The sequence below is a fragment of the Physella acuta genome, unplaced genomic scaffold, assembly GCF_028476545.2.
Source record: "Physella acuta isolate Inbredline_101_S28 unplaced genomic scaffold, ASM2847654v3 ptg000185l, whole genome shotgun sequence".
Classification (NCBI taxonomy): Eukaryota; Metazoa; Mollusca; class Gastropoda; family Physidae; genus Physella; species Physella acuta.
In genome coordinates, this window is record NW_026731704.1 from 176,117 (window position 1) to 201,048 (window position 24,932).

The 24,932-nt window shown below is 35.3% G+C and overlaps 1 protein-coding gene across 2 annotated transcripts; it reads left to right on the top strand.

Moving 5' to 3' along the window:
- The first annotated feature begins 1,327 nt into the window (after positions 1-1,327).
- On the top strand, positions 1,328-20,715 carry LOC131936703 (uncharacterized). 2 transcript variants are annotated; one of them, XM_059293746.1, is made up of 7 exons: positions 1,328-1,404; positions 12,302-12,410; positions 13,294-13,406; positions 14,128-14,227; positions 14,412-14,530; positions 17,114-17,188; positions 20,195-20,715. In XM_059293746.1, the coding sequence occupies exons 1-7, from the start codon at positions 1,353-1,355 to the stop codon at positions 20,365-20,367; spliced, it is 741 nt and encodes a 246-aa protein (XP_059149729.1). In that variant the 5' UTR covers positions 1,328-1,352; the 3' UTR covers positions 20,368-20,715. The 2 variants fall into 2 exon arrangements, with proteins under 2 accessions (XP_059149729.1, XP_059149730.1); XM_059293747.1 differs by lacking the exon at positions 1,328-1,404 and adding an exon at positions 4,566-4,605.
- Positions 20,716-24,932: the final 4,217 nt, after the last annotated feature.

Consider the following 24,932-nt stretch of genomic DNA (forward strand, 5'->3'; position numbering starts at 1 on the left):
GTCGTAAATATCAGTGTTGATATTAAAACGTTACCCAGCTAACGCGATAGATACACTAATGTAAGGAAGTTGTTACATCAACGAGTAAAGGACGGTGTGCTTATAATATCTCCCACTAAAGCGGCAACACTGTTGAGCATAAATAATTTTATTGGCTTAATAAGTAGTGCCTTACTGTGTGAGTACATAAGCAGAGAAGATGACCGCGATATTAAATGTGATTTTGGCAATATTTGTGCAAACTGCTCAACGTTGGGATTGCACAGCTGGAAGAGGAGGAAGGTGGGGTGGTGGGGAAGGGGGGGCGGTTGGGTTATTATTCTAATTAGAGAAATAGCGCAGAAAGTTTTGCTATTAATTAGGAAGAGAAAGAGGATGACATTTGAAAATTGCGAAGGTTGGAGGGTGTGTGTGAGGGGGGGGGGGGGGGGAGATGGGAGGATAGGCGAGCAAATATAAAAATGTGTAAAGTGGAATTGTAAATATTTTGTATTGACATTTTTTTCTATTATGACATGGGGTGGATGTTTGTGTCCCAACCACTCCCATAGCCGCCGGCGAGGTAACTGATTTAGAGAGTGATGTAATGACTTTTACGATACAATTACGTTTTTAATTTAATTACATTTTTTTAACTTTCCTTGTAAACCGTGTTAATTGAACGCGTTGGAGGGTGGGGGGGGGGAAGGGGTGGAAGGTAGGGGGGGGTCGAGAATCGTGACATATTGTGCAGAAGTCCATGTTCGGATGTTTATGCTAAACCAGCTTGAATCTTTCTTTTCCTACAACTTGCTATTTACGTCAATGAACTATTGACCTTATTAAACCACCACTGGTGGGTTTTTTAATTTAAGGAACTAGCAGATACACTAAAACGAAGATGATCTAATGTAAAAAAATCGTAAATTAATCAATATCAATATATATTAAAAAAAAAAACTATTTTCCCCTCAGCAGTCCCATGTGTCTTGATCACAGAAAAGAAAAAAACGATTTTTTACCCTAGAATACTGCCAAATTTAACAAAAAAAAGTGCTATTTTTAGTTAACCTTTTTCCCCACGCATTCCTTTTTACACAACACACAGCCCACCCCACGCCTCACCCCTACACACACACACTCTCTCCTTAATTAATTGATCTCTCCAATTTTATATATTGAATCCAAGCTATTCCACGGCAGATAACCCAGAGTAGCCACGACAAACTCCAAACATTGGCACACACACACATACCACCCCACCTCTATACCGCCCCCGCCCCCCCCCCCCCCTCATCACTTTGCCAGTGCTTGCTCATTTTGCCTCAACTTGCGTAGAATTCATTATCAAACTGCCGCTCTTTCTAGTCGAGATGAGAACCATGTTAGCTGCCTGGATCGTGTTGTGTGTAGTTGCCTATCTGGGTAAGTCGTTAACACATCTCTCCTCTGTTCTCTCATTCACAATCGTCGTCTTGTTGTGAACGATGACCCGTGTGTATATGATAGGCTACTAAATATTCACGTTTTTCTAGTTTGTGCATCCATAAATGACGTCAGGCTTTTTTTGACGATTTTTACCTCCCCCCCATCCCCTCGTCACACGTCTTCACAAAAAGCCAGATCCCCCCCCCCCTAAAATGAAGTCACACCTAAGCCTACAACCCCCCTCAAAATTGCAGTTGAATTTTTTTTTTAAACATCGATATTTTTCTAAAATATAGTTTTTTAATCAATTCATATTACAATTTATTAAAACAGTTTTATAAAACCTGAAATATCGTCTAAAATTAGTTTTCTAACATTGCTTTTTTTATAATGCAAAAGTGTGACCATATGAACCTCCCCCCTCCTCCCCCTCATCACACACCGTCACAAAATTACGGACCCTCCCCCCTCCCCCCCCCCCTACGAGTGTGACGTGATTTATGGACGATCCCCTGTAGTCTATTCTGTTTTTTACTTCTACTAAATATTCACGTTTTTTTTTACTTGTGTGTAGTCTAATCTGATTTTTTTATGGTTCTAAGGTATTCACAAGTTTTGGTTGTTTGTAGAGTAATCTGGTGTTTTTTTTAAACACCTGCTAAATATTCCATAATTTTTTTTAATTTGTTATGGCCTAATCGCTATTTTTAGATTTGCTAGTCATTAAGAATTATTTCTATGTGAGTAGGAACCTTTTCTATGTTAACATCCATTAGTCTTATGCCAATTTTTATTTGTGAATAAACTTTTTTTACCGCTTATTGCAGGGCTGGTGATTTTTAAAAAAAATCTAATAGAATTGTGTCCCTTTATTATACAACATTGCGTCAGTTCCGCCGTCTGTTTCCCCATGATCACGAACAACCATGTCCCCAAATAAAGGGAAGTATTTACAATACTCCACAGAGAGCATGAAACAAAAAGCTATTAGGATGTGTGTTGCGGGAATGGGGGAGGGGGATGGTGAATCAGGTGATATCCGAAAATCCCATGAAGTTAATAAAAAAATCAAATACAAATATGAAAGCGACCATCCGTTCTTTTGTTTTGTTCTCTGGCTAAATGAAAAATAAATCAATGTCCGCGATTTGCATTTTGGGAGTACTTGTTAATGTCACATAATATAAAATATGTCCGACAGTGTTTATAGGGTTCATTTTTAAATTATCGTCCTAGACATATGCGGTATATGGTGTTGTCAGGGTAACGGCTTTCAGTCATATTGTGTAGGGTACGTCACAAAAACACATGTTAACAACATTAAAATGACACCTAAACACGTTCAGAGTATCGGCTGTCATTCATTTGTTCCACCAAATGGTTCAAACTTCGATTGAATTTTAAATAAATAGACGTAACAAACATATTGTTCAAGTGAAAAGTTTGTAGACCAACACAGATAGAGTTTAAAGAGCAAATGTGAAGGTATAGGCTTGAAAAGTAAATGTAATCATACTAAATTTAAAAATAAATAAAAACAATATGGCAAATGATAAAATTATAGTTACATTTGTAAAAATTAAAGCAGTTTAGGAACAATGGATTACACATATTTTCATATTTTAGTATTTAATATAAGCAGTCGAACATCCGTTTTTAATTGTTTTATCAATTTAAATATTAAAAAAAAACTACCCTCAACCCCCCCCCCCCCTTTAGGTCAACCGGAATGGCCAGGGAAAGTAAAACAATGAGAGTCACTACAATTAATTTCTATGATAAAGAACAATACGAGTGTATATAGGACAAATGCAGTATGTCCAAAAACATAATGTCGAGAGAAATGAGTTTATAAATCTTATTCCAATATTAAAATAGTGCAACATATTATATTTAAACATTCATAACATATTTGCATTCTACTTTTCTGACATTGTACATGAGTGTTCTTGTATCTTGTATTAATTATTGTCGAAATATCAGTAAAAATGTACATCGATTTCACAAAAGTGTGGACACAATGCATTTGTCATCAATAGGCTACACTCGACTACTGCGGTCAATGGAATATAGCCTGGTTGTTTATTTATATTAAATAAACATCCATTATCACGACAACATCACGATTACTAATCCTAATTAAAAATGAAAATAGAGCTATTAGCTTCTTGATTAATCGAATAACAATGCTATCCTATTATGATACAAGAATCTCCTAAGTAACAAAAAAAAAAGGTTGGGTCTGAAGCTGACAGGACGAAGGTGAGCGAACAGTGAGGTGCTGGGCATATCTTGGTCCCAGGGGTGAGGTCGATGGAAGGGGCGGGTGCCAATACATGCGTCACACAAGGTCTCCACAGGCTTGATGAGAATAATTACGTGATGAGAGTAATCAGCACTCACGTGATGACAGTAGCGAGAACTCGGTTCAACTATTGTTAACAATCAACATCAACGACTCCTGTAAATTTGCCAATACTTAAATAGAGTATCGAACCGACGTTTTTATCCTCCTCCTCCCCCCATCCCCTCTTTTCCCCAACCCCTACCCGGATCTGTCCTTGAACTCAAGATTAAAAAACCAAGCGTGTAACCTGGTGAAGCGTATCAGACGAATGATATGTAATGTCAAAGACAAGCGTCAAGCGAGATTTCTTAAAGGATGCCCTCTGTGCGAAAGGGGGGTGGGGGGCGGGGGGGGGGGGGGGGGGTATAACGTAAAAGGTGCGAAGATGAAAGGCGACCAATTGGGCTTGTGTTAAATAGGTAATGCGCGGGCTATTTTTGCAATCGGTAAACGAAATCTACCATGTCATTCAGTCAAAAATTGAAGCTCCATCCATATTGAGAAAAAAAACGAACTATCCATTGGTTTTAAATATAACTAATGGTGTCTTCATTTTAAAGATTTATTATTTTATAGTGACTAATCCTATGGCTTAATTTAAAACCACGTGATTGTATACGTTGGGCCCTGTTATTCGGATACTTTTCGTGGCCATTTGCTTAATTGCTGTGATAAGTTTTAGTGTTCTAAGGACTTGAATTAAAATTATTCGGACTCATCATCATCTTTTCCGTTTGTGTTTAAGACACATAGGACATACTAAATAATACATCTGTTTCAATTACCTCGGGATACAAGAGGATAATGTGGTCCTTAATACTCGCAGCCGCCTTGATTTCTACACCTTTTTGGTAAGTAAAGCTTTAAATAGATTTTGAAAAAAAAAGTCGCATGTGTATAGAAGCGGTCTTTTGTGTAGATTATATTAAAATTCTACATTTTAAAATATCACCCTATGATGTTAACCTTTCAAAGTCACCCCACCTAAATGTTGCATATATTGCGATAAACGTCCAAACTATCATCGCTCTTCATCTCACCCCCTTTAACCATGCATGACGGGATGCCCCCCACGATCAAGCTGGGTACCAGGCGGTAGGACGACGTCCCGCGTCTGGTGGGTGGGAAAGGAAATCCCGGTGAGAACCGACGGAAGTAGCGACCGATGTGTGGGAAACCCTGGTGATCGGGGTTTGTCACACTGAGGCATGCCTGGCTAATGGAAGTGAACCTTCTGAGCCGGTCTCCGTATAAGGAAGGAAGGAACCATGCATGAATATGACATAAATTTTTACCCTTATGTAAAACAAACAAATTGTATGGAAACAAGTATCATTGGCACTTATATTATCAAACATTCTCTTTTAGATACTACAATATCGATCTATATTTTAAGCGTGAAACTTCAATTTATGTGGGTTCTTTAAATTCATTAATATATTTTTAAAAACTTTGATGTTTTATATATACGGAAATAATTTAATACAATTAAATACGCACGACTTCGAGACTTTTCCACACCTCCACGCTTACTTATTGCATTTATCTAACCTTCATGTAATAGACATATGGAAATAATTTAATACAGTAAAGTTTATAATAAATACACACAACTACGTAAATTTTACCTCACCCCCCCTCCGCATACTTATAGCATGATGTGCACAACTCACCCCTACCCACTCCATCACCTACATTTTAAGTACAAACATTCTTTCGTGAACTCTGAATGCAATGTTTACAACTTTTTTACAATTCGTTTTTTACTTTATGTAATAGACATACGGAAATTTAATACAGTTAAGTACATAAAAATGCACACAATTCCGCGACTTTCCCGCACCCGCACCCACACGCATACTTATCGCATTACGTAATACCCATACATCGACCCCTACACTTACACTCACAACTTTACAGCAACCAAAACAACATCAATTACATCTTTGTTTTCACTATTTCCCACATTTACAACCTCACCTGTATCTACACCAACGCTTACACCTAAATCTACAAGTACGTTTACACCTTAATTCGATTTAAAAATTTTCATTATTTTAGATGTTTTCTTAAAAATAGCTACGCTGTCTAAATATTTAACCGCTTTAGCCAAGATCGTTAAAAAATTCGACTCGCCCCCATTTCTCTTACTTTCTCACCATTCCCCACCCCCGTGTAGCGAATATTCGTCATGGTTCGATTGATTGAGTTAATTCTTTGGCCTAAATGGTATAGTGTACAATGAGTTCTTAAGAAATACGTTAAACAAAGTTGACCTTAATTGTAAGCGACAGACATAGGCTCCACATATTTACTTGTTTACTTTTTAGCGCAATTTCCATTCTGGAGAATTGCGTTTATTAACTCGTCATTTCTGGGAATGGATGGATGAATGAATGAATGTATGGATGTATGAATGTGTGTCCGGGCATTAAGTCGTATCTCCTCCTCAACGAAGCAATATCGATGACTAGTTCCAAAGCAATTATGTTAAGCAAGTTACGAGAATGAACATAGGCCATAAAAATTCCGGGTTTCTTTCATGGATTTCCAGGAAAAGCCAAAAAACCTCGAAAAAATGCAGTTTTTTGCCCATATCTCGGCAACGACACCACTTAGCGACTTGAAACATGTACCAATCGATTCCTGCCATAATTTAGAACAATATTGCCGAAGAAAGTTTTCAAAAATATCCTCTCGTTCGGTCACAAATTTTAAAATTACATAAACACCTACAAACCGATCGTTCTTCTAGCTTGAACGCACCCCAGCATTATACGTCAGAGCTATTTTTAGATAACATAAGGAAATTGCGCATGAATGTCACTATACTTTTTTAATTAACTTGTTTAGTTCTATAGCTTTTAAGAAGTTGTAATTTGTATTTCATTATTATATTTGGCTATAGTTAATTTTAATGATGCACTAACATTATTTAAGTTCATCTGAGGTCTTTAAAACAGTGCTGATAATTGTCTGCTTGTTCACATTAAATTTATTAATATCGATAGTTTCGCTGTCTGTCTGTCTATGTATCTACGTATCTATGTATCTATCTGTCTATCTATCTATCTATCTGACAAAAACGCTCTAGAGAAAACACAAGAAAATAAAAAACTTTCACAGTAAAGCGGAAGCGAATCATGACGTCATATTCAGCATATAGTAGAAAAAAGTCGACAGCCGTGAGAGTGCACAAAATAATATATAGTCATTGATTCTCGAGTAAACATTGAATTAAAAAGCCATTTTTGTCTAATCTTAAAAGTGGTTTCTTTCATACAATTCTTCGGGTAGGGGCGAAGCCCCACGCTCGCGAAAGAACGTTTAAGCCCCCCCCCCCCAAACTCAAAGAAATGTCTTAATCGATACTCTATAATAAAACTACCGCCTAATTAATGTGTCTAATCTTCGGGTAGTGGCTAAGCGCGACAACAGTGTTTCTTTCAGACTTTTTCCTTCCCGGAGGGGGGAACTTTTTCAAATTAAATTTTATCTTAAATTAACCAAACAAAGATTTATATAAAATAAAGAAGGTCTGAAATTATCTAGATCTAGATTCTACGACTCGTTTGCTTAAGTTTTAAGTTTAGTTTTTCTTGCTAGATCTAGAATCTAGATCTAATCATTAGCTAATAGCTACGCTAATAGGCCCTGGAGCGAGCATTTCAAAATTACCATATTCCAAACAAAGATTTATATAAAATAATATAAAATAATAAAGGTCTAAAATAGTTTAGTATATAGAAGATCATTATTATCTAAATCTAGATAGAATTATCTATATTTTAGATCTACGACTGAGCTATATTTAGAATTTACGTTTATAATTTAGCAAAATTACCGGTATCGAAGCCGCGTATGAATCTTAAGCTACGCAAATAGGCCCTGGATCCAGCATTTCAAAATTAACATAGTCGGAACAAAGATTTATACAAAATAATAAAGGTCTAAAATATTTTGTATATAGAAACTCATTATTATCTAAATCTAGATATAATTATCTATATTCTAGATCTACGACTGGTTTGCTTAAGTCTCGTTTTTTTTTTATGTATTTATAACTAATACATCTTTTATTTGACCTAGATTCTTGATCTAGATCTATAGATAACTTTCTTGGACAGATTGTAGATCTAGAGAAATTTATCGTAAAACTAAATGAAAAAGACAGTTGAAAATTGACATACATGTTGGAACGTAATAAATACAACAAACGGACGTATTGTTAAAGATAAAGCCGACAGAAAATTAGCTTTAGAACGCGTTAAAGATTGGAATGGGAACACAATCTTCTTCGATAGGCCGCCATTATTGATGTAAAAAAAATAAACACATCATGTGACGTCACTGTTTCCATCGAGTGTAGTGGATTTGCTCATCTTTTTAAAAAAATGTGGTTAATCTACCTATGAATAAATCAATAAATTAATTAACGTCTTTAAATAAATTTGTGATTAACAGTCTGTCTGCAATAACAAATTATTCTCTACCTACATACTATTTTACAGCTCTCCAGATAGAGTAGAACTATTCACAATAATCGATCAGCCAAACAAACAAAAAAAAAAACAAAAAAAAAAAAACAAAAAAAAAAAAATATTCAAACATGTAAACAAACTTGAGTTTTAGTAGTATATAGATTACAAGCCGTCCCGGCCAGGCCCTGCTCTGGCATCTGTGGAAAACCTTTCTGTTAAAGACCATTACCTGTGTGTTTAGTAATCATCATAAACCCGGCATTGCCTTACCCAAACCACAACCAACCAAAACCAAAAACAACTAAACGCAATTATAACGCTAACACTATTACAAATACAAACGAAACAAAAACCTAACAGCAAAACCAACCACAAACACAAACCCAAAGAAAAAAACACAAACGAAAAAGCAAACGAAAACAAACCATATCCAAACGCAAAACCAACCACAAACACAAATACTAACACAAACCCAAAGAAAAAAACACAAACGAAAACGAAAAAAGAAAGAACAAAAACGAACCAAATCAAAACGCAACCACTAACGCAAACCCAACATAAACACAAAAAAACACTAACGCGAACATAAACGCAAAGTGCTCATAGTCTAGCCAGGGTCGGAATCACCTGTTTCAGCTTAATAAACGACTATAGTGCCCCAACTTATTCATAGTCTTTTGCACTCACTTTAACGAACGTAGGCGCCAAAGCGAACACGTGAGGCCCGGGGTCCCAAATAGCACCATGTCTGGGCGCCAGAGGACGCACCATGACGTTACCGCCTGATTCAACTTAGTAAACGACTATAGTACATAACTTATTCATAATATTTTGAACTCACGCGAACGTAGGTACCATAGCGTACACGGGAAGCCCGTGGCGCCAAATAGCACCCTGTCGGGGTGCCATAGGACGCCCGGATTTGATTCACTTAAAGACTATAGTAACCTTTCTTACCCATAGTCTATCGCACTGTTTAAAACAAAATTATGCAGCATAGCGCTCACATGATAGCCCAGGGTGCCAAATCGAACCGTGCAGGGGCGCCGGCGGACGCGCCTGTTTCAATTTAGTGAACAAAATGATAATACTCCAAGCTTATCCGTAAATGGAAAGAAATAAACATATAGGATTTGTAGGACCTGGCTTTTTAAATGTTATTGATTTTAAAAAAATAATTATTGAACAGTTTGTTCAGTGTATAGAATAAATAAAAGGCAGTATTAAAAATACCAACGACATCGCACTTGTTTTCTTAACACCAAAAACAAAGTAATAAAAAGTAAATTTTTTCTTCCCCCGCTTTAATGATTTATTTTAAAGGGAAGTAACTGTGCAGTCAATACATTTCAGACACAATTTTAGAAATTTTATAAACGTTGATACACTTTTAAAAATTGTATGTAATACATTTTTTACAAAAATACTTTTAAAAGAAAAAGATGCACAAAACTAGACCAAATCACCCGCACATACTACTTCCCCTACAACGGCTTGTCCAGTCAGATTACCTCCCCTATCATGTTATCCACTTTGAAAGAGACTTGGCAAAGGATTGCCATAAAGATCTACACAAAAGGTAACATCTTATTAACGTCTCCTTACGTTACCCGTGATACGTCATAATATTCGCACATTCAAGGGGAAAGACAACGGTTATACTTATATATATATGTATATATATATATATATATATATATATATATATATATATATATATATATATATATATATATATATAAATGCGAACATGTTTCAGTGGGAATGAAGGTAGGGAGGGGGATGATAAAGGGGGGATGGGGAGAGGGATAGACGAAATACTAGCAGACTTGAAGTGCTGGAAGAGTTCCAGGACCCACAACTCCAATGGCCTAGGTTTTAGTCCGACAAAGTGACAAAACCATTCAGCATCAATATCTGTGTGCTTGGAGTTTTTGGCCTTGGCTGTGGCTGGCATTTGGGAGGGTCAGCTATTGGGGGAGAGGGTGGGGTCGAATACAAATGCTGGGCCATGTAAGGGTGGGAGGGGGGCTGTATATTACGTTTTCGGCGTACTACATTTTAGGGCGGTTGACCTCATTTCTGTATCGATTGCCTGGCTAAGGAATCTGGTAAAAATGATGGGGCTAGAATAGAGGAGGAGGAGGGTGTGTTACTGGTTAGCCGTACCCACATTTCAAAAGATTATTTATTACAATACGTTTTGACCTAACCAAATTTGAAAGCGTTATTTATTAACAAAACAAAAACAACTTCTAAAACAAATTATGCATTGAAAAGCTTTAATCTTCACATCAGTTTTTGACGACAGGCGAATTAAAAAATCAATCTTTTATTCTTTTACACCATGGCGTTATTTTATAACACAATCTTCAAACTAAAGTGAATCAAAATTCACACACTTAAAAAAATTCGAAACGAATCTTTGAAAAAAATCTACTGAGTAGTGTTCTATTTTTAACCCCTTCACAAATCGACTACAAAAAATGGTTTTTATATAAAATACCTAATCAGGACTTTATCATGGATGGTTTGAGTATCGAGTATTGATACCCATTGTTACCATTTCTACCAGCATCCTCCACGCGCCATATTTAGCCCAGTCTCGCGAATGAGATGTCGAGTCGATTTCCCTGCCAGGACCGGCGAGATGTGTGGTAGCTTCCCCTGCCTTTACCAGCGCATAGCTTAAATAGATTTTAGAGTGGCAAGACCAAACGGACAAAGAAAATGGATATTTCTGTGCCGTTTCTCCTTAGTGCCTTCGTTATATTCAGTAAAATGTTTGTCTTATTATCTTAAAGGTCATGTGGTAAATTTGTTTGATCACGTGATCTACTACCATTTAAAGCATACCACTACGATGTGCATTGCCATCACCACGATACAGGCGATAATCGCTTTACACAATGCCTATTATTTTCTTGGTCAATATTTATTCAACTACTATTCTCGTATAAATAAACATAAAAATATCCTTGATATCGACATTACACGAGGTATCTCTTACAATGTTCCTAGTTCGAACTACCTAGCTTGCATACCATAACAGCCCATTCGTATGGCAAAACTACACTCTCTTTTATCTACGTCATAAAACATGCATTCGTCATATCTCTCGCACCAATATTCATTCGCACCAAAATACCCTAATAAAACACACATCATAACAATGATGTATTTTAAATTATTTCATTATCATAGTTTTATGTTTATTTATACGAGAATAGTAGTTGAATAATTATTGACCAAGAAAATAATAGGCATTGTGTTAAGCGATTATCGCCTGTATCGTGATGATGGAAATGCAGATGGTAGTGGTATGCTTTAAGTGGTAGTACATCACGTGATCAAACACGACACTCTCACAGCAACACTAAGAGTCATGTATAAATGTGTCATCTAGTCCATATAGGTCTTTGTGCTAAATTTCTCTTTTGCACATTTTTCGTTGTTTTTTCTGTTTGCGCTTTTTTCTGTGAACCATATATATATATAAATATATATATATATATATATATATATATATATATATATATATATATATATATATATATTTACATATCATTATCATCATTCCTTTGTGGCCCCTGTGGAGCAAAGGGCTGCGACTACACATTTCCAGCGGACTCGGTTTTGGGCTGCTCCCTTAAATTGTGCTCATGTGAGCCCAGCTGTTTTCGCCTCTTGATCAACCATTCTTATCCATGTTTTCATATATATATATATATATATATATATATATATATATATATATATATATATATATATATATATATATATATATATATATATATATATATTATATATATATATATATATTTAGGGCCTGGCATTTTTATCGGGGCGCCTCTTTTTTATTTAGCTCTGCCTCTAATTTTAACACAAATCATAACCTAACCCCCAATTCTTAAAGTTAATCAATCAATTAACACTTAACAAGTAAAAACCTAGTTGGGTGGATTTGAACAGTTGAAAAATGCCTAACATACATGTACAGCACAGCGCAACAAGGCATTACTAAAACGGTATGTAGATGTAAATACTAATTTCCCTCTAACTCCAGGCTTGTTTAGCACGACGAATGCGGCGTGTACTCGTAATGAATTTCAAGCCTGCACAAAGGATATGAATAAAGTTCAAGAAAACCCTGGAGACATAAATTTAATGAGCAAGTAAGTGGTGTCAATGTTAGTAAACGACCCTTTTATGTCAATACATATTACGTTGTGGTATTTAATACCTTCGATTATTAATTTACTTTAACAAATAATAGGATAAGTATAAGACTTGCGATATAGTTAAAAGGATAGAGATTTGGTTTGCGTTGGGGATAGGGATAGAGAAAAGATAGTAAATGTTCTGGAAGAAATGAACTTTTTTCAGCATTTTGCCAGTTTCCCTGTTTTGTATTGAATAGAATGCAAAGAGAAAGAATAAAATACTATTTTTTTTCAGTAAATAGAGCCATTCAGGCAATATTCTAATGCTTTAAGCATTTTATAAATTGGCGGGGTTCTCACGTTAAAAGTTTCATGCAAAATAGGTATTGTCAAGAGCTAGGCAATCAGGGGCGCAGCGACCCGTCCCGGCGCCCGGCGACAAACTATTAAAAACATTCAATTTGGCGCCCCCCCTCGGGAACAACCTTTCAATTTTCAATTTGCACCCTCCCCCTCAAACTTTCCATTTGCAACCCCACCTCATATATTATTTATATTTATAATGCAAAACTGCAGTTAAAATGAGATTTTAATTTCATTTGTTTTTCCAACCCATTTTGGCGCCCCCTAAGGTCGGCACCCGGGGACATATGTACCTCCCCCGCTTCTACCCATGCTATTCCTCTGGGGGTAATTGATCTATGTGTAATTACTGTGAGGAGTAATGTTCTACCCCGCCCCCCCCTCCCCGACACAAATACTCATACATATCGGCTAAAGCTTCATCCATTTATACCCTCTCCCTTCCCCCCCCCCCCCCCCCCCACACACACTACCTTGATATGGTCTCTTTCGTTAATTAGTAAATTCAAATTTTATCAACCCCCACCCCCAGATTTGCTAAAGAAATCACAGACTGCTACACGGCATTATTGCCCTCGTGTGGTAAAGAACTGAAGAGCAAAATTAAAATGGGATTGGCACAAATGAAAATGAAGCTCACCAACTGTAAGTAAAAGTAAAGTTTCCCTTTCAAACTTGACGGTCTATAGGGCAAGTGAAGTAGAGTTCACTTGTTTCTGTGACCTCGGTATATGAAGATATAGCGTGGTCAGCACTATGCTCAGCCGCCTTTACTCTCCCTAACGTGAGGTAGGTACACATCAGAGTTGGGTGGTCTCAGGGACGGTCTACTAACTTGAACCCGGTATCGAACTCGAGACTTACGGGTTAGCAGTCCAGCTCTCTACCGCTAGACCAGTCCGTCCAATACCAACTGTAAGTACTAACGAATAAATAGGTGGTGTCGCCGATCACTTTATTTTTTCAAACGTAGATTGTATAACTTGGTGGTTATTCGCAATAAGTGCTCACTGACTCAGAGGCGTAGCGAGGGCGAGGCGGAAGGGGGGGGGAGGTGGCGGACCAGGTGATACCATTTAGGGGGGTGACACCAAGGAAAAAACCATATACACATAAATGTACGCGTATGCGGCTTATATTTAAATAATAGGCCTATGTATGCCGACACAAACACACACACACACACAGATATATATATATATATATATATATATATATATATATATATATATATATATATATATATATATATATACTTTGTTTCTTGTGGGGGTGATAACAAGAAGTGCCGCATCGGGTGACACCCAACCTAGGAATGCCACTGCACCCACTATAACGTTTAAACCTACACATATTTGAACCACAGGCCAGGCTGGTGATTCAGACTGCAACATTATGAAATGTATGAGCATAATGGGCAATCTACAGCAGCAACAGCAAAGCGGTCCCACCCAAGAAACTTGCAAGTAAGATTATAAAATATACTACTTTATAATATATGCTTTTAGTTTCTTTAACTTTAAAACAATTAACGTTTGCAATTATTTAGATTAATAACAAAATATTTTCAATTTAAAATATTTTTTTAAAAAGCATGAAAATCTTTTAGTGTTTAAAACTTGCAATGAAATCCAATTAAACCATTCGTAGGATATCCAAACAAGCTAACGAATGTTTCACGGAACAAAAAGCAAAATGTCAAAATAATGCAGAGGCTAAAGCCCAAATTGAACTCGCGTCGGTTGGTATCGTAACGATGAGTTCTGCTTGTGAGTATGTTTTCTTTTTTTTTTTTTGCATTATTGATTTGCGGACTGTACATTTGCTATTTTAAAAAAAGTAGTTGGTGTAACACAAAACTGTTTACTTCGTTGGTATTAATACACTTGATGAATGTAATAAAGAGCGACCTACGTACCTCTAAACGCCAGGTAGCTTTCAAGTTACTCTGCTCCATAGAATCCCCGGCCGTGACAAACACGCTAAAAGTTAGAAGCGCAAGGACCAACTAACCTTAATAACATACATTCAAACATATACAAGCAGCGCCGGCGCCAGGTTATTCAGCGCCGGTCCTAGGACCTTTGACCACAGGTGCTTTGACCATAGGGGGTTTGACCATAGGGGGTTTGACCACAGCGGAGCTTTGACCATAGGGGCTTTGACCATAGGGGGTTTAACCACAGCGGGGCTTTGACCATAGCGGAACTTTGACCATAGGGGGTTTGATCATAGGGGGTTTGACCATAGGGGGTTTGACCATAGGTGTTTTCTCAGCAGAGGGTCTTTGATCACAGGTGGTTTATCAACTGGTGTTTGATCACAAGCGCTGCGTCCGGCTTCGATCATAGGTGTTTTGTCCACATAGGGTCTTTGATCTCAGGTGGTTTGTCGAATGCTAACCATATATGGTAAGGATATATGGTTAAAAGTTTATAAATTATATTTTAAATTTCGACATGATGTAATGATATGATAAAACGTGCTGTCCAGACATATGGTCAAACAGATGCACTGACATATTTGCGTGCTATAGCACATCTGTCATTTAGTTAACCATTTTATGTATTACATCTTTGACTATATTGTTGGCAAGTTTTGTATCATTTTTTTTATCCTTTATATATGCTATGTATTTTCAAGTACATCTACATTATTTATTTGTGAAACTTGTTATATGTAGCATTATTTGTGTTTCATTTACATTTAAAATAAATCTATGAGGCCTAGCAACAGCCTTTATGTGGAGACTAAAATATAGTTCTTGGCTCTAGGAAACATGTATAAAATCGTGTTAATTGTATCACACATATGATCAAAGCCGGACACAGCGCTTGTGATCAAACACTAGTTGATAGACCACCATTGATCAAAGACACTCTGCTGAGAAAACACATGTGGTCAAACCCCCTATGATCAAACCCCCTATGGTCAAAGCACCGCTATGGTCAAAGGCCCGCTGTGGTCAAACCCCTTATGGTCAAAGCCCCTATGGTCAAAGCTCCGGTGTGGTCAAACCCCCTATGGTCAAACCCCCTATGGTCAAAGGACCTGTGGTCAAAGGTCCGCACACCTTAGCGCCGTAGGGAAAACGTATTAAAAAGCCCCCCCCCCCCCCTCCTCCAGAGCTGTGGTTTGGGGAGGGCGGGTGGGGCGGCCGCCTCAGTCGCCGACCCAATGGGACCGCTAAACGTTGTAGATAATAATATAAAAATCTTGTTACTGAATTGTATACAGTGGAAATAAAGAATCTTAAATGCTACTTGACATTACGGACTTATTTGCTTTCCATATCAATTGTGTGACACTAAAACAAAAGGCAAAGTGACTGGTAAAAAACCTACACCCCCCATCAAAATTGCAGTTGAATTTTTCTTAAAACCGATATTTTTCCAAAATCTTGTCAGAACTCTGTCAACATGAAGTATTTTTATCAATTCCTGTAACAATTTATTAAAACCGTTTTCTAAAACGTGAAATAACGGCTACAATTCGTTTTCTAACATTGCTTTTTTTCTTTCTCGTATATACGAAGTATAGAGAAAGTATTGTAATCGTGCACAAAAATCACTAGAAGTTTTAACAATTTTCACCGTATTACACCTCAGTCCTTCATCACATCCGAAGTATAAAGGACTTATTTTAATCGGGCAAAAATTATCAATCCAGATTTATCAAAATTAAGAGGTTTTATGCGTAATCCAGTCTGAAAAAAAACTGGGCTTTTCAATTCTGTCCTTATGTCTGTGTGTCTGTCTGTCTGTGTGTGTGTGTGCGTCTGTCTGTGTGTAAACACGATAACTTGAGTACCGTTACAGCTAAGTTGATGAAATTTCATATATACGTATTTTATCAAAATCGTAGATCCGTATCAACTTTTTTATTTGGCGTTCACTTGGTGTGCAGTTCTTTTGTCTACGAGATTTTATTCTATTTTTAAAACTTTAAGTATTTAAAGTGGATTAAAAATCATGTCTATAGCCCGAGTTCCCATCCCCTGTTATTTTATATAAGAATATTCGAGAAAGTTTAGGGGCGATCACTCCCGGTTTATTTATAATGCAAAAGTGTGACGTCACACCATTTGCCACTCCGTCACATAATTACTCCCCCCTCCCCCTCATCACACACCATCACAAAATTACGGACCCCCTCCCACCTACGAGTGTGACGTCATTTATGGACGACATCAAATGACGATTTCTCTACTTTTTCTGACCAACAAACTACTTTCAATGACAACATTTTCTGGAGTATTAGAGACGAGAAATAGCTAATGACGGTTTCTCTACTTTTTCCGTAACACATTTAAAAAAAAAAAAAATTTAGTAGAAGTTTGTAATTTTCTACAGGCAAAACAATGATCGAGGAAGATGAAAAAAATAACCAAACAAAGCAAAAAAGGGAAACAAACAAAGAACTAACTGGTAAGTACAACTAATATTAAAGTAACATTAAGCCCGTATAATTTAAAATAATTGTTACAAAACTGAGAATAACACTATCAATTAACATGTTTTTAAACACTCAAACATATCACATTTCGGTTGAGATTTAGGCTTAACTTTAATCATTTGATTACATATCGAATTCGTTAGACTTTAAGTTAGGTTTTAATATTATTAGCGATTCTGTACAATTATGGTGGCTTTTATTCTCGTTGTAGATGTAGAAAAGGGTGTTTAAGTACGATGTTCTGTTAAACTTTCTTATATATAAACAGTAAACAGTCGCCACTCCCCGTAGCCGAAAACATGCATACGCCACTAAAATACATGCATATATGTATGCCTTTTTTTAGCCATTGTTATATTTTTTGATAATTATGAGGAGTCCACTTTCAAAACCTGCTAAGTCGACTTTTTGAAAAAAAAATGAGTTATCTCCCTTTGCTCTTTTATTAAGTAAAAACCCACAGTTTATTTTTAGTTTTGACAATCAAAACCTACTACGTTCGCTAATTTCCCTTTTTAAAAATAGGATCCACTTGCAAAACCTGCTAAGTTTCATTAGGTTTCACTTTCAATTCCTACTAAATAACAAGCCAATGGCAGCGGTCGTTAGTTAAAGGATAGAGCCAATCACAATTTAGATTGCTTATAGGCGACTTCCTTCCATGTACATCGTTCGATCTTTCAAGATGGCTGTCACGCGATGCGAGTGTCGTTGTAATTTGTAAAAATGCCTATGGATCTCCCATTTAAAGCTTCAAAAAGGAAACAGATTCAAATTCAGAGGTAAGCCATCTTCTATTTTTCAGTGTTATTAATAATCCACTCCTTACCACTGAGTTACTGTTACTAGAACTAGATCTAGTTCAGTAGTGGGGTTCTTTTCTTTTTCTTGTGTTATCGCTACACACTACACTCAACGAGTCATAACTCATAACACTGTAGTTATAGTGACGAAACTGTTGTTACAGCGTGTTAGTGTTTGTCAAACTACTGAGATAACGGTACACAAAGTTACAGCTAGATATAGTACTAGTTAGTACATCTTCTACAACTAGAATTTAGATTTAGCATCCTCGATCTAGACTAGATTTAGACTTAACCATAATCAAGATTAGTAAAGTAACTTCCACCATTTGACATTGTTTTTATACCTTCCTTAGACATTCACAAAAACCAGCTGTGAGAGCTGACTGCAGACATACCAGGAAGGTGCCTTCAAATGATGTGTAGAGCTGACTGCAGACATACCAGTTAGGCAGCCTTCAAGTGTGCAGAGCTCACAAGCAGGGACATGGCAACATTCAACTCGTTGTTCTACAGCCACACCCAAAAAGCTGATCAGAACAATTTCATTGTTAAGTTCATTGTGGCCTCAGCCAAAAAACCAAATCGAAAACAAACAACGGGCGACATGTGAGACAAAAACAAGGGTGCGAGTTTGTAAGGACTTTTTCTTAAAAGTGCTGGTTATTGGATGTTCTCGTGTCGAAAACATTGCTAAAAACATCAAGCAACATGGAGGAGTTTCAACGGAAAAACGAGGTGGTGATCAAAAGTGCATTAAGTATGGCCCCAAAAGAACTGCTGTACGTGCTTTTTTTATAAAAGGGCTTAAAGGCAGGTGAAGCCACTACTGCAGACTTAAGTCCAAAATAATCTACTTTCCTTCTACAATTACTTCTATGAAGCAGCTGTGGAAAATGTTTCTGTCATACAATACAGAAAACCATGTGACCTATGAATTCTTCTGACGGATATTTAAAAGAGACTCCAGAATGTGTTTGGGTTCACCCAAAACAGAGGCATGCTCCTTTTGTGAACAAATGAGGAATCAGATAAAGGCAGAGTGATCCATCCCAAAAAGCAGTCACTAATAACACTGCCATATGTGTGCGCAAGACGAAGGCAAAAGCCAGATGTTTTCATTTATGTTTGAGGAAGAGGATAGTTCCATCATTCAGATGGCATCACAATGATCAGGTTTTTAGAGTGTTGGAAAACAAAATTAGAAAGAAAGGAAGGATTTATTACCCAGAGGAATACCTGGATATTTACAAAGATCAAGACATTGTGAGATTGGCAGAGGAGGACTGGGATGTACTTGCCAGGTGTCAAAGTAAATGCGACCAAAATTACTGACATTAAAAAAACTGGTGTCAGAACATGCTGGAGATGACTGGGAGACAAACCAAAAACTTACTTTCTTGAAATCTGTTGTTTCGACACCCTTCAAGCTGCCGATGATGAGAATGAGGAATGTGACTGCCTTAGTGAGGATGACGCCTCCAACATTGTTTAGACTCAATCAAAGCCAGAAGGCTCCCCCACCTTCAGTGCTATGTAACTCCTTATTTTCCCCCAATAAAATTATCCCTTTGGATTTTTTCCAGAGAGTAAACTGTACAATTTTTGTTGCCATAATTAATTTTAATTGTATGTTTTGTATCGCCTGTTACTGTAAATTTTTACTGCTAGTTTTTTAAATGATTTAAGGACTGCTTAAGTCAGATCAATCAAAAGAATTTTACATTGCTGTTTGATTTGCTATCAGCTAAGGAACTCGCACTGGAAGGCAAGATAACAAAGAAATAGGTTTAGTCTGGTTCTTAGACATACGCAAAAACTAGTGGTAAACACTATGCTATGATGTGGGTAGACACATGAGTTTCTGCCAAGGATTGAACTCTCCTTATTCCTTGTCAAAACTAAGCATAATAGCTAATATTCAATTGCAAATAAACTACTTGCCTAACTTGCTAAGTATTTAAACCACTTTCAAAACATGCTAAGTACATGAAACACTTTCAAAACCTGCTAAGTAAAAAATTCGTCCTTCATTATCAAAGGCTGAAATTTTCTTTAATTTAGTTTTGTTTGTTCCAAATGACTTACTTTAAGGTATTTTTTTAGCATAGCTAAATCCCGAATCTGTAGCTAAACATTTAGTGATGATTTTAAAAAAAAGTGCATTTTTCTCAGAATCAGTCTGCAGCAACGTAGCATATATTGCAAGTGGATTCATCAATTACGTTTTCACAGAAGAACCCGGTCCCGAAGACAGTGGTGCAAGGGGTGTCGTGCAAATACGCCAGACTCCTTTCTTGATTATGACGTCAGCTATCACACTGTTGCTGCGTGCTATGTTTAATTAATTAATGTTTAAGTTTTGTTCATGTTTTAGCTTTTTAAAAAATTAATTATTAAATGGTCTGTTGATTATTTTCTTTTTTTTTAATATAGAGTAATATTTTTAAGTAATTTTCAATTGTCAGATTTTTAAAATAAAAAGTGCGCTCATCTTTTTAAGAATAAGCGAAAGTCAGCTATATTATTTTATTACGGTTGATGTAATTTAGATCACATACGAGTTTTTAAAAATGTTCTAACATGCCTTATTTTTTACTCATAAAGTGCTCTTTTAATTTGATTTTAAACTTCCTTAATATAAGTTTAGTGCAGCATATTATGATACATGGAAAATTTCTGATATAATTCAAGGATATTACTACCAGGATAATTGGATCAATGTTGATTCGATGCAGGACATTTTACTGACATAATACGGAAACAACTATGTACGATACCGCATTAAACATACGATTTACATAATTTAAGGAAAAAATATTCTTGGACTAGTTCTAATATGGTAATTTCCCATGCAAATAGGTGCAACTGTTTTCATTATTCTTAATGGAATATTGGATGAGATCAATTAACAAGGCCAACAAAGTTGATCAAAAGCTTCAGTATTGATGATATTGAGTGACATATCATATACATATATATATATATATATATATATATATATATATATATATATATATATATATATATATATATATATATATATATATATTAAATACTGTATTCGCACAAGAAAAGAACACTTCTTGATAAAATAACGAAATTATTCCCATTAAAAACACGCATCTTGAAATTTCTTTGAGTTGTACCAACAAACATATATTTATTAACTTAAAAAAAATATGTATTCTGTATTTTATTATTCGATTCCTCACAAGATACTGCGTATTGTATAGTTGTTGTTTTCACATTCACATTTACATTTACATAGATGAAAGCCTCACTTCTGCGCATAGTCCTGCTTTTAAGGCTTGTGAATTTCATTGATGTTTGTTTAAAGAACCAAATGCACACATTCAGTATAGCACTTGAGTGGGCTGCTAACGCAAGATATTAAAAGAACAACAACTTGTATTTCTCTCAATTTTATTGTTGACAATTCTGTGAAAATACTGTTCAATATAAGTCTAGGAAACAATAATAATATTAAACAAGATGCTATGTACTATACGTGGATAGAGTTCCTCTCACAGAATGTGTCTTTGATGGCTAGAAATCAAACTGATGAAGTGGATAAAAAATAGCTACTCCTATTTGTAAATATTTGACGTAAAATTGTTTTAATTTCCTTGTTTACGACTAGTAGTTTCTCTATTTACCGCACATATTCTAAGATTACCGTTTAATGGTGCGAGACATTTTAAATTTCAAAAATTTAATCAAATGCCCTAGTTATAATCAGCAAACAAAGCAAGCACGAAAGCTTAAATAAATTTTGATCGTGGAACGATAAAACAAAGCTCTTTAGCTATTAACATTTTTCTAAGGCTTGGTGTTCTTACGTCATTGAACAAGCACAATGTATGTGTATGTGTAGTGCCATTAATATTAAATAAATATTTGGATGTTTATTGTTCGCCAATTTGTTTTTTTTTAAAATCAAATTTTAATCAACGTTTCAAGATAAAATATTTCTAATTGGCAACTGGTGTAAAAAAAAAGTCTAACAATTCATTTTTTGTGTAGTGGTTTTATTGCTTTTTTGTTGCAATCTTAGAATTGCAATATCAGTATCTGAAGCTTATTCGCCGACGTGTCTCTTTATGTAATTGTTAGCAAAAACAATTTAGTACTCATTGCCGTTTTTAAAAAAAAATTACAATAAATAGTATTTGTATTTATTTTAGTAAGTTTTAAAAATTTAGACATTTAAATAAAACATTTCCCCGTTTAAGAATACTTTTTACAGTTATTTTAAACTATGCAGTTTTATAAATATGTTTGTTTTATCAGTATGAATAAATTTATAAAACGTCAAGTTTTGATATTGATTAATATTTTTTCTATATACCTCGACCGATAACTCTATATCTATCTCTATCTATCTTAATTGCTCTTAGATCCTGATCAGCTTTTGAGCGATTTCAAATAACCGGAAGTGGTACTTTTTCTACTTTGAATTTTTCAAAAGCCTATAACTTGAGTACTATTTCAGATAGATAAATGAAATTTAACATGTAAGTAAAATATCCGACTCTCTACAATCAATCGAGTTTTGAGTAATTTCCGTTGAACGGAAGTACTAATTTACGCTATTTCCGATTTCTCAAAAAAAACGCATGTAAATTTAGAAAGTACTAATAATATTGCGCACTATTAAGCACGTTCGCTTGGTGCGCAATTCTTTTTTTAATGAGATTCTATTCTATTTTTAAAAGTTTAAGTGATTAAAAATCATGTCTATATTCCAAGTTATATAAGAATATTCGAGAAATTTTAGGTGAGATCACTCCCGTTTTTTTTTTCAAGCTTTCGATTTTGAAAAATGATTAATAAGTTCTTTTAGATCCATTTTAGCTTCATCTGTATGTTAGATACTTAGGTAGGCCAAGTTACTGACCTAAATGTGATATCAACAATTTGTTTCATAACATATTAACATCATCATCATGATAACATCAAACAACGAGATTTAAAAAAAATCCTTCATATGCATCAAAATCTCCTTCCCGATCACGTAAACAACGCCGCTGCTATTTTCTCGGATCTTTGTTGCTGGGACGCGGGTTTGTCCACACTAGCGCTGAGACGCCGTTGGGGGTGATGTATGAAAGCATTAAGTGTACGTTAATCACCCTCCGCAACAGTGAGATTAAACACCTTTTGTCGACCGCCTAGATGTCAGGGGCATCACGGCATTGACTTGTTACACTACCGTAGGTGGCCCGATGCAAACCCCTAGTTCGGTTTTAATCATAGAACGTAGAGGTCCTGCGTGTCCCCAGTGTAGAATACTCTTGTGTGTCGGTGTCGTTCTTACGTCGAAAGCTGCCGCTTTTGCAACCCATTTGGTATCCAATTAGAATCTATTATGCCTCTCTGTTTTTTTCGCTTTGTACCTGTTATTTACATATTGTTAATATTTTCTATTAATTTCTCACGCTGTTTATATTGTAAAAAAAATTCTCAACAAAACTGTAGAAACATTTAAGACTATTACTATTATGGTAAAAAGTAAACCTTATTTTTATTTCTTCATTTCAAATTATCTAAATATCTTCATTTGAATTGTTGATCTTTTTTAGTAATGTATACCATTTTGTTTATGTAATGATAATTTGTATTAATGTTTGAACTATGTCAAATACTAAGCACACACACACATGTGTATTTTATGTTGATGTAAATATTTCTATTTGAAAATAAATGTATTTAAAAAAAATTTTGTATTTAATCAAAATAACTTTACATACTGAGGTGCGATAACGACAGGAATCAGTGGTTGGTTGTTACCAAATAAAATGCGTGATTCTAAAAATAGGATACAGTATACAATAAACGTAATTCATACATACCTGTGATGCTGTCAAAAGTGATGGACGAAAAATGCTTTGATCGTCATAGCTAAGCTTAATTACAAAAAAACACATTATGAGACCATTTAAACAATCCACAATACATTAATAAGGTTATAAATCAAAACTGCAATTAGCTTAAAAATGCAAAAAATTAAAAACATTAAAAAAATGTATTTGATGTCGGATAGAGACATGTTTATTTTTATAACTATAATAACAATATTTTAACAATAATAATGGTTTTACTGTATTATATAAAGAAAAAAAACATGGGCAGAGTAATTAAGAAAAACAATATTACAGATTGTACTAATTAGTCATTTAGCCATCTAAAAATAGCACAGACGAATCTAAAACGTAATTTGTACTAGTTAGTTTATATCTAATCAGCTATTTTATTTTTACATACACAGTCATTGCTGTAATTGTGACATCCACACGTTCAAACGTTGCTACATTACATACTTTTGGCTCACGTATATTTTGTTCTAGATATTGACATAAAACCAGGATATATCACAAACCTTCTTTGTCACTGTCAAATATGTTGTCTCTATCAACACGCGGTTGATTTTCAGAGGTAACTTCACGTTATAAAATCAGGTAATTAATGTTTATTATCCCCCATTGTTTTATTATGTATATTTACATGTATATGTTACATATTTGTCATTCTCCTACAGTGTTGAATAAACGCTAAAATTCTAAAATCTAATATCAATTATTAATATTAGAATAATTAATTGTTTCATTTCTTCAAGTGCGTAATTTTAAAAAAGAGCAAGGGAAACAACTTATTCTTATCCTTAAAAGTGTTTATGTTAAGAAAATTTAAATTTTATATCGCCATAAACATTGTAACAACTTTATTTTAAGTTTTAGTATATAAGTTACAACATTGCAATGCTATGACCTCTGTGTATTCTATAAACATGTATATTATATTTCATATTATATTTGTTAAACACTTTACGACATGTTATACACAAATTTATGAACAAGAGCAATCTTAAATTTTTAACTCATTATTTGTTTTGCTACATGTTTCGAAATAG